The following is a 15,726-nucleotide window of genomic DNA, read 5'->3' on the forward strand; positions in this document are numbered from 1 at the left end:
CTTCATTTGTTCTTATAGGACGATTCAATCTTCTTTTGTTTCATTATTATAATCATTTTTTTTTTTGTTTTTCGATCAAAGAAGATGAAATCTTGTTCATCGGAAAGAATTAGAGTTAGACACTACAATAAATCGAAACTTCCACAGTCGCGGGAATGCCGAAGAATTGGAGTTATGATTTCTGTATGGTGGTTGATTATTTTCTAATGTACCTGTGATCTTGCAAATAGACTGTACATTTGAATAATAATTTAATAGAAATAAAACCTTCTCTTCAACCTTGAGCACATTATTATCAATTTTGGTTTATTTAACTATTTTTTAATTGGTTTAACTCTTTGTTACTAGATTTAGTTTTATCTAAATCTTTTTTCATTAGTTTAAACATGTTGTTATCAGCTTTCAAAATGTAATATAAAGTTAAACGAACTAATATACATTTATAGATACAATATAATTGTAACATGAAGTTATGATTAACTAATCTACATTTACACGTACAGTGTAATATGAAGTTATGCGATTTTAATCTTTTTTTTCATGTTTCCAGATTTAAATTATAGATTCTTTTAATTTTTCTCCAACAATATCTATTTGAATCTATCTTTTGTTATCAAATTCTGTTTTATCTTTTTTTATTATTTGTTTATACATTTTGTTATTATATTAATTTTTTGTGTGTATATTATATTACTATTTATATACCTATTTATTATTTTGATAAGATTTGTTTTATATTGTTTCATTTTTTTTAAAAAAAAAATCTAACACTTATTTCCAAAGTTTCAATACATTTAAAATTTTTGTGACAAAAAAAAATTTAACACTTTCTTCCGTACATATTTAAAAATATATATTTTTAGAAAAATCCTAATTCTATCTCCCTCTTATCTCATCCTTTTATTTCTCTCTTTCCTATTATTTTAATTGAAGAATATGAAGAAGCAGCCACCAATTGTTTCTTGGCGAGACCCATATTGGCGAAGCAGCTGCCAATTGTTTCTTGGCGAGGCCCATATTGTCGAGTTTTTAGATTTTTTGAATTGTTTCTAAAATTTTGACGATGCTATTTTTTTTTTAGTTTTTGGTTGAGATTGTAATTTTTTTTTGCTTCTAAAAGTTTAGATAGAGTGTATTTGCACTTTGAGTTGTTTTTGAAACATTGTCTAATTGGTACTCAATTTATTAGTCTATGGGGTAGTTTGGTCATTTACCAATTTGTATTTTCTATTATTTAAATTTATTTTGCTATTCTTACAAATTTGAAACCTTTTTGCCATTTTTCTAAATGAAACTTTAAATTTTGTTATTTCTCTTGTAACCAATCAAGATATTTTCTTAATAAGGTAGACTGGACTTTTACATCTCATTTACATGGCTAGGATAGATTGAACTTTTACAAATTCGTAATTTTTTATTTTTTTTAATTTGTTTTGTCATTTCTACAAAAGAAAAATTGTTTTGTTTTTTCGAGTGAAAAGTTAAAATCTACTGTCCCTCTTGTCAGACATTATTTTTAATAATTGTAATGGACGACAAACTAGACCTTCTTATTTGCAAATATAGCAATTTTTAAAAAATTTGCAAATATAACAAATCTTTAAAATAATATTTTTCTTATTCCTTTTTAACCCCTATCTCCCTGCAATCTCCTTATTCACCCACCAATTAACCAATTTTCTCTTTCCCTTCCCCATTTCCTGATTTCATCTCTCCTAGGGTAAGTATCAATTTATATTCTTGAACTTTGGGATTGTATCAATTTAAATCTCAAACTAATAATTGTGTCAATTTAAACCTTAAATTTTCATAAGTATATCAATTTAAATCATAATTTTCATGAGTGTATCAATTTACACATTTCTTCAAATTTAGTTTGAAAACTATCATGTAAAACATTTAGGCCATGTTTGGTAATCATTTGGTATTTTGTTTGTGTTTCTTGAAAATTAAGTCTATTTCATCCACATTTCTTACAATGATTTGCATCTTTCTTAAGTATAATTATTGAGTTCTTAGAAAAATTCCAAAAACAAAAACAATATTTTGAAAACTACTTTTTTTAGTTCTTAAAATTTGGCTTGGTTTTTTAAACCATTGGTGAAAAGTAGATACAAAGGAAGGAACTTAGAGGTAAAAATAATGTCCATAGGCTTAATTTTAAAAAACAAATACCAAAAACAAATTGGTTACCAAACGGGGCCTTAATTTTTTCAATTAAACTTATAAATTGTTATAAGAGAATCAATTTAGAGCCTTTCTTAGGATATATCTGAAAATTGTTGATGCATAAATTCAATACGTGTGTAGATTTCTACAAATGTCGATTTAACAAAATTGACAATAATAATTTGAATGGATAATTTTCAAATAAATCTTAATTGATAGTGTAAATTCATTTGCTTTGTAAGTTTAGAGATTTAATTGATAAAATTACAAGTATCACATGATGTTTATCCAAATAAAAGACAATGACGAGTTTAAATTGATATACTTATGAAAGTAAATAGTTTAAATTGATACAATAATTAGAGTTTAAGGTTTAAATTGATACAACCCTCAAAGTTTAAGGTTCAAATTAATACAATTATATTTTAGAATTTAAACTGATTCAATCCCAAAGTTTAGAGGTATAAATTGATATTTTTTTCTTTTTAATTAAAAAGTAATTAAGAAAAGAGAAATAATGTAGTTACCATTTGAACCTAATAAAGAGTGCGCAATGATCATCATAGACATCTCAACACCAAACGAACCAATTGCCAAATTTATTATTAAACAAAACGTTAAATATAAATATCAAATAAAAATGAAACCGAAAGAAACTACCTTTTTTTTAATTCTCAAATTTTCATTTTCTAGTCACATTTCTTAAAATTTTGAAATAAAAAAAAAAAAAGATGATTATCACACAAGTCTATTTCTCAAAAAAATGAGAAATAGGAACATTATTAAACGAGCCTATAATATATACCTTTTTCTTTTCGTTGGACTTTAACCCTCCATTTGGATTCAAGAATGTTTAAAAAATGATTTTAAATCTTGTGATTTGAAATTCGAGAAATGATTTGAAATTAATTATTTTGTTTGGAACGAAAAAGTTTTGAAATGAATGTATTTAAAATTTTGTATTTGGATGATAACTGAAAAAGAAAATGAAGTTAAGAATTTACTAATATAGACGTTTAGATATGATGCGTTGAAAATTAGAATATGAAAAGGTTAATGATACATGTCATGGAAGGCATGTTTTTAGGCCTTTATTTGCACACTTTTACTTAGAAAAATGGACTCTTAATCGATCTTAATTAGCTAAAATGAGCTCATAAGGGTCCCAATAAGCTTAAAAATTGTTATTTACTGAATTTAAGGTGAGATTTTGTTCAATGCGGCCGCATCACCAGATTCACTACGGTCGCATTAGTGAACCCTAATTTTCTAGAATTCAACCTAGTCAAATATGGTTGTGATTCTCGCACTTCAAGTAGTTGTTCAGGCCTGATTTCACCGGGTAAACCCTCATAGTATAGATTTTTTCCTCCTCAACTAATTTGAGGCCTATAAAAGGAGAATAAGCTCTTCATTTCAAGTAACAACTCTCCATCTCCGAGTTTACCACAATTCCTTCACAGTTTCTGTTATTTGCGTCAATCCCCTTGGACGTTCTCTCAACTTCTCAAGTCTGTATCCTCAAGAACGAAAATTCTTCTGAGGTGTAATGACTCTAGGTCATCTCATTCCGTGAAAGCGTGGGGTGAGAAAAGATTCATCCTTGAGAAAAGTGGAATCGATATGGGGAAAGTCTAGGAATTTGAGGACTTGTCCCAAGATCTCTTGAGTTGTATTTTTCAACATTTATTATTTATTTATTTCTTATAGTTTTCTTTACATTCTTTTCATCATCAAACTCTATTGTAGCTATGATTTATGATTCAATAAAGTTCATTATTTTATTATTAATCATGAGCTAAATCTTCCGATCTTAAGGGTTCTACAATGTAGATGCCACGATTGTTACGACTTAAGTAATGTTGTACTTCATACCACTTTGTTTTACATATGCTCTTTGTTGAATTTAAAGATAAAATCGGTAAATTAAATTGGCTACTTAATTTAATGATCTAGTGGAGCTCTAATGTTGAAAAGGTTAGGATGTAAGATGTCACAAAGGAATATGGGACTTTGAGTCTAGAAATAGGATTGCCATGTCGCCTTAAAAATAAGGGGCATCATAGGACAAAAAAACTGAACTTAAACTAATCTAAGATCAAGTTAATCATGAAAATATTAGGCATTAACTACTTGGATGTCAAAAGCCTTATGATATTTAATTTTATGAATACTATGTCTAAGGAAAATCTAAAAAGGCATAGCTTCCAACAAATTTGAAAAAAATTTTAGAGTATACACACATGGATCTTTGGGTCCATCAAGAGTGCAAACACATGGAGGTGCTAGATATTTTCTTACACTTAATAATTTTTTCCAGAAAAGTATGAATAATGACCTTTTAGACCCAACCCAATTGTTTGGATTGGAAATTTCTTCAACTCAAATAATCTTTATTAGAAAATGAACCCAACCCAATCCAATCATGATATATTTAGGTTGGGTTGGTTCGAGTTAATCGAGTTATTTATTAAATTTTTATTCCAGAAAGAAGTAAAATGTTAATACATAAAAATCTAATTTAATTATTTTCATATATTGCATTAAGATTAATATCTCAATTTCAATTTATATAATGAATTTTTGTTTCAAAGTCCTAAAACAACTATTTTAGGAGTTTTTTTTAGAATAAATTATCCAAAAAATAACAAATCAAATAAAACTAAAATAAATATATGTATATATAATTTGTCTTATACGCAAAAAAATATATAAAAAGTTAAAGTTAAAGTTTGGGTTAGTTCGGGTTTGTTTGAGTTATTTTAGATGAATCTATAAATCAATCCAACTCATAAAATTTTCATTTATTTGAACCCAACTCAATCCAACTCACATAACGCAATCCAAACCGCACGGGTTAAGTTGAGTTGATTGGTTTTTTCGGTTTATCGGATTTTTTGAACACCCCTAATGAAAACTAAAGATGAAGTGTTTGATAAATTTGTGGAATGGAAAAACCTAATTGAAAATTTATTGGGAAAGAAAATTCAAACCAATAATGGGCTTGAATTTTTGAATAAAAACTTTGGTGATTTGATCAAACAAAATGGCATTAGACACTTGACTTTCCTTGAAACGCCTAAACAAAATGGTATAGTTGGGAGATTCAATAGAATGATATTAGAAAATTTTATACGTACAAACTTTTAGGGAGAAGCAGCAAGTACGACTGTTTATGTTATTAATACATGTCCTATCTTTTGCTCTGAACTTCAAACTCCTAAAGAGGTTTACATTTAAAACTAAAACTTTTAGCTAAAGATGCCATGGATTCTGAAATTTGCTCTCTTCTTAAAAATAAAATTTGGACTCTTGTCGATTAACCTAAAAATCAGAACGTTGTGGATTGTAAATGGATCTTTTAGATTAAACCTGTAGTGATTGGCTTTATTAAGCCTCCATATAAAGCATATCTTGTAGCTAAAGATTCTACCTAAGAAGAGGATATTGATTATAGTGAAAATTTTTCCACTGTGGTTTGCCACTCTTTCGAGTAGTTTTATCTATGGTTGTTCAATTTGATTTAAAACTTGTACAAATAGATGTTACCATGACTTTCTTGTATAGAACATCGGATGAGAACATTTAAGGTCCGTTTGATAACATTTCTGTTTCTTGTTTCATGTTTCTATTTCTCATTTTTTAAGAAATGGACTTATTTGATAACTGTTTTGTTTTTTATTTCTAAAATTAAGAAACGTTTTTAAGAAATAGGTAAATTTTAAGAAATTACAAAAAATAGTTTCTCCCTATTTTTATTATTTTTTTATTTTTAAAATTTTTGTTTCCTTAAAAGATTGATAACATAGCTCAACTTGGTAAGGAGACTGTCCTGGAATGCAATTTGATTCCTTAGTTGTGTCTTCAAATCCTGCTGATCGTTTTTTTAAAACTTCTCTCTTTTTTTTTTTTCTTTCGTATTTCTTGCCTTTCTTAACTTTTAAGTTTATATATTACATTAATTTTGAATTAAAAAAATCTCTTTATATATTATTTTAGTTTCAATTTTAAACTTGGGGCCTTTTTTTAGTTTTTAAATATAAATTTGTAAATTCAATTTTTTTTTCAAATGTTAAATTTTAAATTTTGTCATATGCATGTTTATGTATTATTTGAATTAATTTTTATTTTTATTGCATTTAAAACCAGTTACAATTTACAATATATAATTTTTTTCTCACTAATACATTTAATGACTTTAGCAATGAATCAATGGTCGTTGAAGATACACACAATTTGCTACACAATTTGCAGAGTAGTATAATTGAGTTAGATGTGAGTCGAAATAATTTAAGACGTTACTATTATTTTTAGTCAAAATAATTTATAAATGACTCACATGAGAGATAACAATGTTGACCATATTTGGGCAACATTTGAAGGATAGATACAATTTTGTTATTGTTCTTAGTTGTGCATCGAGACTTATTTGTATTAGATGATATAAACTTTTGATAACTTTTTTCGTATGTTTAATGTTACATATCTTTTTTATTTTATATTATCATTAAAAAAAAAAAAGAAATAGTTATCACACAAGTTTCTTTTTTTAAGAAATGAGAAGCAAGAATAGTTATCAAACATGTTCCTATCTCTAGTTCTTAAAAAATATGGAACAAGAAACAAGAAACAAGAAACAGGAAATGGAAAATAGGAAATGAGAATATTATCAAACATGCCCTTATGTGAGGTAACCACCTGATTATGAAGAAGATGACAAAGAACACATAGTATGTCATTTTAAAAGGTCCATTTATGGAGTAAAACAACCATCTAGGCAATGGAATAAAAGATTTGATTGTTTCATTACTTCTAAAGGTTTGTAAAGAATTCATATGATGCTGTGTCTATAAGAGAACCATTAATAAAGATAATTTCGTGCTATATTGCTATATGTTGATGATATCTTGATTGCCTCTAATAGCATGCATCTTGTTAAAATTATAAAGCAACAATTGAATGAAGAATTTGAAATTAAGAAGTTGTAAAGAAAATGTTGAGAATGGAACTTTATAGAGATAGAACTAGAAAAACAATGTCCATCTCTTAAAATGATTACATTAATAAAATTAGAGATTTCACATAGAGAATGCCAAAACATTGAAAATTTCTCTTGCTCAACATTTTAAGTTGTCTTCTCAACAAAGTCCTTCACATGATGATATTGATGAAATGAAATCTCTTCCTTATGCAAATTTGGTTGGTTGTTTGATGTATGGGATGGTTACCTATGAGCATGGTTAGTAGATTCATGAGTAACCTCGAAAAATCTCATTGGGAAACATCAAAAATGGATTTTGAGGTATGTAAAAAGAACATTGAAAAAAGAACTTCTATATTCTAAAGCTATCGAAAATAATGATTATGTTGTGGGATATGTTGATTCAGATTATACAGTTGATTTGGACTGTAGATGCTCCTTGACAGGTTATGTTTTTACATTATTTGGGAATGTTGTTAGTTGGAGTCAACTATGCAAACTATTATGACCTTGTCTTCTATGGAGGTCGAGTATATTACACTTCTAATACTGTTAAAGAATCAATGAGGTTCAAATGACTTGTTTATGAAATGTGTCAAAACACATTAATGTCAGATACCATTATGTTCGCGATGCAATTCACAATGATAAGCTGACTTTGTTGAAGGTAAGTACCTCTCACAACCCTGTTGATATGATGACAAAAGTTATGCCATCAAACAGATTTGGATACATTTGTGATCTATTGAAGTTAGATGTTGGCTAACTCTTCAGTTAGCACCTTTGCTTTGAATCACAAATATATATATTTTTAGATTATTGCATTTTGTTATATTCATCAAGAGGGTGATTGTTGACATTATTGATGTGATGTACTTTCTATTACTCCATCTATTTCAGTTTTTCTCAATTTGTGACTGCAATATAATCTCTTCCATTTGAAAAGTGGATGTAGACTTCGATTGAACCACTAAAATCACCGATGTTTATCTTTATTATTTTGTTGTTGATATGTCTTTGTTATGGTTATTTATTGATTGATTATGGTTTATAGTCACTCCTAGTCCTAGTCTTTACGCAAGCTATTAAGTAGAAGTAAAGAAATTTTGACTTAAAAAAGGTTTAAGGGAGAGGATATAATATTTGGTTCGCTATAATATGGAATCTGGCACAACCCTCAAGATTTTCTGCCTCTCTATCTCTATCTCTATCCGGATGCATGGATTGAGATGGTCAAGAAAGTAAAGATAAGAGAAGGAAAGGGAATATTTCTAAAATTTACAAGTATTTCTACTCAATTTGGTTGTCCTTCAACTTCAAACAAGAGGCGATTCTCAGTGCTAGAATGCATGGAATCAGAATGTTTTTACGAGATGTGAATGAGACCCATCATTCCGACTCCAATTAACATATCTCATTCTCCAACTTTATGACTTTTCAGATTGATATCAGTACCTCACAGACCTGCATCATATACACTTCTTTGGCATCAAATCTTTCACATGGGACCTACTGAATATTGAAATCTTATATTACAAGGTGGATCTAGCTTCTCAATTACCTTGAATCTGGATTGACTCTTCAATATTCATATCTGCAATTATAATACACAAATTATTTCTTTTCCGTAGCAACACCGAAACTACGAGTCTTAAGCCTACTGGAAAAAGTATTTGCAAGTAAGAAAACGGTTCAAAATTATTCTCAATGAACTCAAACTCATAACGATTAATGACAAGTTACATAATCATAAATGAAAGAACCAAAAATTGGGGACAAAGGAGAAAGATGGCAACATGTATGATTGTCTTTATTTTTTTTTCATGTATGAATTTAGATTTGTTCACATAAATAGATACAAACTTTTTATTCTATACATTTAACGGTAAAAACCTACGAGAGTTATTTTGAAACAAACTACAAACTTCAAAGGTTAAAATGAAACTTATAAAAGTTCGGGAGTATAAATGAAACCAACCCTATAATTTAGAGGTATTTTTGATAATTTAACTAGTAGATTATGACTCTCTCACAAATAAAAAGGTTAGGATTGGCTCTTAAGTAAATGTAGAACCGTGCTTTATGCCAAACTAACCATTTGGATATGAATATCAAGAGAAGTATACGGAAACTAAGGAGTATAAGAATAAAAAAAAAAGTGAAATCAGGGGAATCCACAAAAAGTGAGGAATGAGATAAATATTCCCCAACCCCACAGGAATCTATTATGGGGGATTATCTCTAGTTTAGAGCAGAGCCCACAATTACAAAGAATTACTCACCATCTCATTCTTAGTCTCATAGTAAAGGAACTTGGGAGTGAGGAAAAATGACTCTCCACCATAATTCTCACCCAAAATGGAAATAGGAAAAAAAAAACTTTCTGCTCACTTTGACTTGCATAGCTTCCTTTCCTCTAGTCCATCAAGAAAAAAGTTTAGTGATAAACACAAATATAGTGAAAAAAAAATATTAGTGAAAAGGATTTGCACCAGTCATATTGTGCTGTGTGACTGTAAGTAATTTAAGCTTTTACCTATTGACATATAGAAGTGGCATGATATCAGTTCCTAGTTAGCAGTACACATCACCACTAGTACAAATGAAAATTGAACACCAACGCACTCAGAAACTTTGTTGAATTTCGCTATCTCATTGACAAATTATGACAAGAAAAATTAACCAGCAAAGATTCTAAAGCAAGTACATCGAATAAAATTTTAGAAAGTATGAGATTTGTTATCTATGGTTTGATTCATTCCACATTTGAAAAGAGCAGGCAGGCCACTGCCCTTCAACTTTTCTTGTAATTCGACTAATTTTCTTTTCGACTAATAAGTGGAGAGATTTGAACCAATAACCTACCATTGAAGACACGATATCCAACCACTTGAGCCTATGCTGGACAGCCAATTACTCTTCATTAAAACTTCATTGATTTTTCATACTAAAAATATAAGTGTAAGAAAATAAAGATAAATAAATCATTGGTTTAATGAAACTAAAATTGCTGAGAGTGATGAAGTACGTATCCTGGAATTTCTTTGATGCATGAATATATAAAGTATGAGATAAGTACATATAGATGAATTAATGTATACAACTTTGTTTTATGATTAAAAAAATGGGGCATCTTCGTCTTGAGCTAAAGTGTACTTATTTTATTTCATTTTTTACTTCTCAAAGAGATCAAAAGAGAGGGTGGACTTGGTCTCTAGAATAGGGGAAGGGTTGAATTAAAATCATCACATCCAAAAGCCAAGATATCTTCTTTGAGTTTTAGGCCATTGAGAGGAGAAAAACTTTGCCATACTTTTCAATTGGTGTTGGGAGAAATCCGAATTTTCTCCAAAAAGAAGGAATACCACAAGTCAAAAAGCCATGAAAGACAGAAAGACATAGGTCGGAGAATAAAGGTAATGACCATTTGCATGTATGCGGAACTAAAATGTGATATCAAAATTTAGACAGGACAGATGGTTGTTATTTTGATTAGTGAATATGACAATAGCAATTAGGACTATGGAAAGAATAACTTAGGATGAGGAGGGTGCCTAGTTTCGGATACATTAATCAAACATACAATTTGATCAGATACCCTTTTAGTCTAATCAAATTACATCCTAGTCCATGAATTTTGATGGGTATGTTGATTTAGTCTATAAACTAATAAAAGTTTCAACTACGTCCCTTAAACTTGACATTCGAATAGCATGAATTGGTTTATCATGACATGACAAATAGATGACTAGAAAAAGCAGACAACCCAAGAAAACAAATGGCGCGTGCCACATACTTTATATTTAAAGGAAGGAATCAATTCTTTTTTTTAGACCATACACTCTTCTTTGTCAAACTATCCACTTCTTTCTACCATGTGTGTCAAAATAGTTAATACCTATCCAATTGGCATGTTACATCATCATTCAGGAATCATAATTTAAAGTACACACACATAATTGAATTTTTTTTAAAGTTCAGAATTAAATGGATACAATAATCAAAGGTTAGTTTATCATTTAACCTTTTATATCTAGAATCCCAATTTTGACAAGGTTGGTGTGCCTAAAATTCCCATGTTTACAATCAAAATGAGATTGACGGACATGGCGGATCTGTCAAGTTGAGTTGAAGGCATATCTTCGATGGCTATTGCAATCATGGAACCATACACTGTTTACTAAATTACTTGACTTCAGACAATTAAAGAAATATTAGATATTAAAAACTAAAAAAGCATGAACTAGGAAGGCTGTAGAAAGAACACAAAATCAAAGAATCAAGGGAATGATCTCTTACCAAACGAATGACACGTGAGGGTGGACGCTGGTCGGTGGGCTTGGTTTCTACTGGCCGGAAAAAAGGAGACGAAGCTTCTGTTTCATAGCCTTTTAAGCTCCGTTTGATCCAATCTTCTGATTCTCCCTAACCTCTATAAAGACCCTTCAGGTCAATCCCATCCATGCCAGAGCACCATTCTCATCTAATCTATTACATGAAATTCAAAAGAATGGCCACCATTTCCATCGATCCACGGCTTAAACTCCAAATGCCCAAACTCCATATTCAAAATGAAGCCACAGTAGAAGAGATTGAGGGGCTCATTCGAGTTTATGCAGATGGGCATGTTGAAAGGTTCCCAATCATCCCAAATGTATCCTGCAACACCACAGCATCAGACAAAGGCGTAACAGCAAAAGATGTTCTCATAGACAATTTCACAAACACCTGGGCACGGATTTACGTTGCCAACTCTCAACGAAACCTCCCCTTACTTGTTTATTTCCATGGCGGTGGCTTTTGTGTTGGTTCTGCCGCCTGGAGCTGTTACCATGAATTCCTCCTCGACCTTGCTTCCAAAGCAAAATGTGTAATCCTCTCAGTCAACTATCGTCTTTCCCCTGAAAATCGCCTCCCCGCCGCTTACGAAGACGGATTCAACACACTCATGTGGTTGAAACAGCTAGCAATAACCAACCCAATCGAACACAAATGGTGGTTAGGCAATTGCAATCAATCAAAATTGTTCCTCGCTGGCGATAGCGCCGGAGCGAACATAGCGTACAACATCGCCGCACGGGTAGGGCTCAACGAACCCACAATCCTAAAACCCCTAAACCTAAAGGGCATAATCCTGATCCAACCTTTCTTTGGCGGAGAATCGCGAACCAAATCAGAAAAACTCGCTACTCAGCCCTCTTCCGCCTCAGCATTAACTCTCGACGCCGCCGACACATACTGGCGGCTGTCCCTGCCACCGGGGGCCAATCGCGACCATACATGGAGCAATCCACTGGTGAATGGCGGGGTAAAGTTGAGAGAAACGAAGGTGCCACCATTAATGGTGTGCATATCGGAGCTGGACATACTGGTGGACAGAAATTTGGAGTTCTGTGCAGCCATGACAGCCGCCGGGAAGAAAGTGGAGAGAGTGATTTTGAAAGGAGTTGGACATAGCTTTCAAATTCTGAATAAAGACCAGATTTCTAGTGCGCGAAGACGAGAAATGATGGTTTGTATTCAGCGTTTTATTCAATTATAGGGAAAAATGTCATTCTTCTTCTTCGTTTCTTTTAGTTTAATTTTGTTTCAGAGAACAACCCATTGATTACGAGTGTGTAAGACATCGATTGTTGATTGAATTTGTACCTCCCCACCCCGAGAGTTGAACTCCAAAAGAAAATACAATACACCTGTTTCAAGAGTTTTCAAGACGCAAGAGGAACATATCTGGGGAAATTTGTATTAATGACCCAATTTGTGGGTCTAAACTGTCAAATGACCCATTTTTAAAAAATAATATCAATTGATGACATCATCGTCATACCAAATTACGTATATTATCCTACTTCTTCGTCTTCTTACCTTAAGAAAATCTACCAAAACTAAAAACTCTTCATTCAAAACTCTTTAGAATCACTCATAAACTAAAAACTCTTTAGAATCCATCATTTCGGCTTGCAAACGATTCCACTGCCGCCGACAAATCGAATCTGATCGGTAAATTTGTGCCTGAAAATGTCTTACATTGATCGGTAATGGAGCTTTGTGGGTCATTCTGGGTTTAGAAATACTGTGAACCTATGGGTTTTTCGTTTTTTTTTGTTTTCGAAAACAATAAACATGCCCTTCTATGAGCGATTCTAAAGAGTTTTGAATGAAGAGTTTTTAGTTTTGGTGGGTTTTCTTAAGGTAAGAAGACGAAGAAGTAAGGACAGTATATGTAATTTGGTATGACGATGATGTCAGCAGAGGGTCAACTGACATTATTTTTTAAAAATAGGTCATTTGACATTTTGGACCCAAAAATTGAATCATCCATACAAATTTCCCAAGTCTTGGGCTTTATTCCCTTTCTCTGTGGCCTTTGATATGGAGGGGCACAACTACCTTGTCAAACTGACACTCTTTCTCTATTTTTGATATTGAAATTGACGATAAGAACTTATCGGATACTTACAATCAAATAATATTTATAATTATTCAACACTTAAAATAATACCCGACCCATACTCAAGCAAGGAAGGCATAAGCGACATTAATACACTTACGGGATAATAGCCTGTGTGGATAGGCATCAACCAAATCCACCCTTAAGGCATCTACCAATTAAGGTGCCATTGACCCATGACAATACTTCATCAGAGTTGCATCTAACTGCATCTCATAATTATAATAATATTCAACCCTCAAGCTTGATATGGAATTCGTAAGAGGCATCTATACACTTGTAGGGTACTTAGACAATGTGGATAGGCATCTACCAAAGTTCAACCTCAATGGCTTCCACCTAACCAAGATGATATGAAATCCTCATTCCTATGTAACCTAATGATATATGCATAATTGTTCGAGACTTGCTGGGACCCAAAACAAAGAATATTTTTAACCACTCTCACAAGTTTGTAGTAGGCTAGTGGGAACGAGTCATCTTCATGGGGAATCTTGAGATATCTTAGCTGATTAGTGAATTCGATGGTCACAGTGGAGAGGTGAGGGGTTGAGAGTTTTGATTATAAATAATTTTAAAAGACTTAAAACTAAAAACATAATTGAAAATGAGATTTGATTTGATTAAAGGCCTAGCTTAAGGAATAAGAATTCCACTCATTTAACTAAACACCTTAATGCACTAATTGATGGAATACACAAGTATGCAATGAAAGCAAATAAAATAAATAAGCACTCTAATTACATTTAATTTTTGTTCTAAAGCATGCATATTCAAGTAGATTTTAAGTTACATACCTTTTGTGATGAAATCTTCAAATCCAAACTGCTTTTCTCTCCAATTCAGTTCCATATCACTCCGTGAACCACCACGAGGTCTTCTATACTATTCTCAGCCTTGAATTTAAGTGGTGGAACTTAGATTTGAATGAATTTGGTAAGTGTTTTTGTGGGTTTGAAGAGGAAGAAGAAGATGAACCAAAAACAAAATTTTCAGCTTTTTCAATCTCTATCTCCTCTGCCTCAACTCAACAAATTGAAGGACTTTTAATCAATCTCAGCATTCAACCAACATCTGAATCTTCAAAAGGCAGCAGCTGCTTGACAAAATCTAGTGGAATTGTGTGTAATGTATGGGATACACCTCATGCTAAGGAAATTTTCTCAAATTTTCCAATTTGTTTTTCATTTAATTAATTTTATAATTAATCAAATTTTGATTTAATTAATTCTTAATTAATCAAATCTAAAAATTCAATTTCTTAAATTGAATTTAAAATTGAAAATTTGATTTTAATTAATTAAATATATTTAATTTATTAATATTAAATTAATCACCCACTAAATTTTCACCATGAATCTAATTCACGTAATTGATATTTAAATCAATATTTAAATATTATATACTCTCTGATTTTGTTTAATTTTAATAAATTAAACTTTAATTATATCAAATATAATTGTGCAAACCTTAATTTGAATTTGAACTAATTCAAATTCAAAAACCCTAATTTCAATTTGAACATTTTTAAATTGAAATTTAATTTGAACGACCATTCCAAATTCACTCAATTTAATAATTCAAGGTGTTCATGTTTTATGAGCTAGTAGAGGGACCTTATGGACCTACAGATCATGAGCTCCAATGATTAAGATTAATTAGCTAAACTGTTTAGACCAAATTAATCAGTATTTGTTAACTATCGAGTCACACCACTAAGCTTGATAGTTGTACCCTCCTCATTGTAGATATATTTGTGTCCATATAATTTAACCATAACCAGTAAGTCGACCCTTTACAGGTTGTTCGTAATACCGACTGGGTCAATGTGCTGTTTTACCCTCGATATTATGTCTTGTTCCTTAACTTCCAACTGATTCTCTAATGAACAATTGATTTATGATCCAATCACTAAATCGGATCCCTCTCGAACTAGTGAGAGGGTGGGGCCTCTTGTTGAAGACCTGGATTCAGTAATTAAGAGAACAACCTTTCCACTATCCCTAAATCGGGTAGGTATGAATTTTGTCTTGCATTCTATGTTCCCAGCTATCTACCCAGTCTTACCCTTGAAATGGGAGGCTTATTGAGCCGGCGCTGTTGAGCCAACCCTCACCTATGAAAA

At 31.2% G+C, this 15,726-nt stretch overlaps 1 protein-coding gene across 1 annotated transcript; it reads left to right on the forward strand.

The window, feature by feature from the left end:
- Window positions 1-8,818: 8,818 nt before the first annotated feature.
- On the forward strand, window positions 8,819-12,981 carry LOC120090468 (probable carboxylesterase 17). Its single transcript, XM_039048158.1, has one exon. It carries the CDS (start codon window positions 11,613-11,615, stop codon window positions 12,690-12,692), a length of 1,080 nt encoding a protein of 359 aa, XP_038904086.1. The 5' UTR covers window positions 8,819-11,612; the 3' UTR covers window positions 12,693-12,981.
- The last annotated feature ends 2,745 nt before the right edge of the window (window positions 12,982-15,726 follow it).

Source organism: Benincasa hispida, chromosome 1, assembly GCF_009727055.1.
Source record: "Benincasa hispida cultivar B227 chromosome 1, ASM972705v1, whole genome shotgun sequence".
NCBI classification, from domain to species: domain Eukaryota; kingdom Viridiplantae; phylum Streptophyta; class Magnoliopsida; order Cucurbitales; family Cucurbitaceae; genus Benincasa; species Benincasa hispida.

What these genes read in the sequence shown, in the direction of transcription:
- LOC120090468 (XM_039048158.1), top strand. Translation starts at nt 11,613, where the DNA reads ATGCCAGAGCACCATTCTCATCTAATCTATTACATGAAATTCAAAAGA.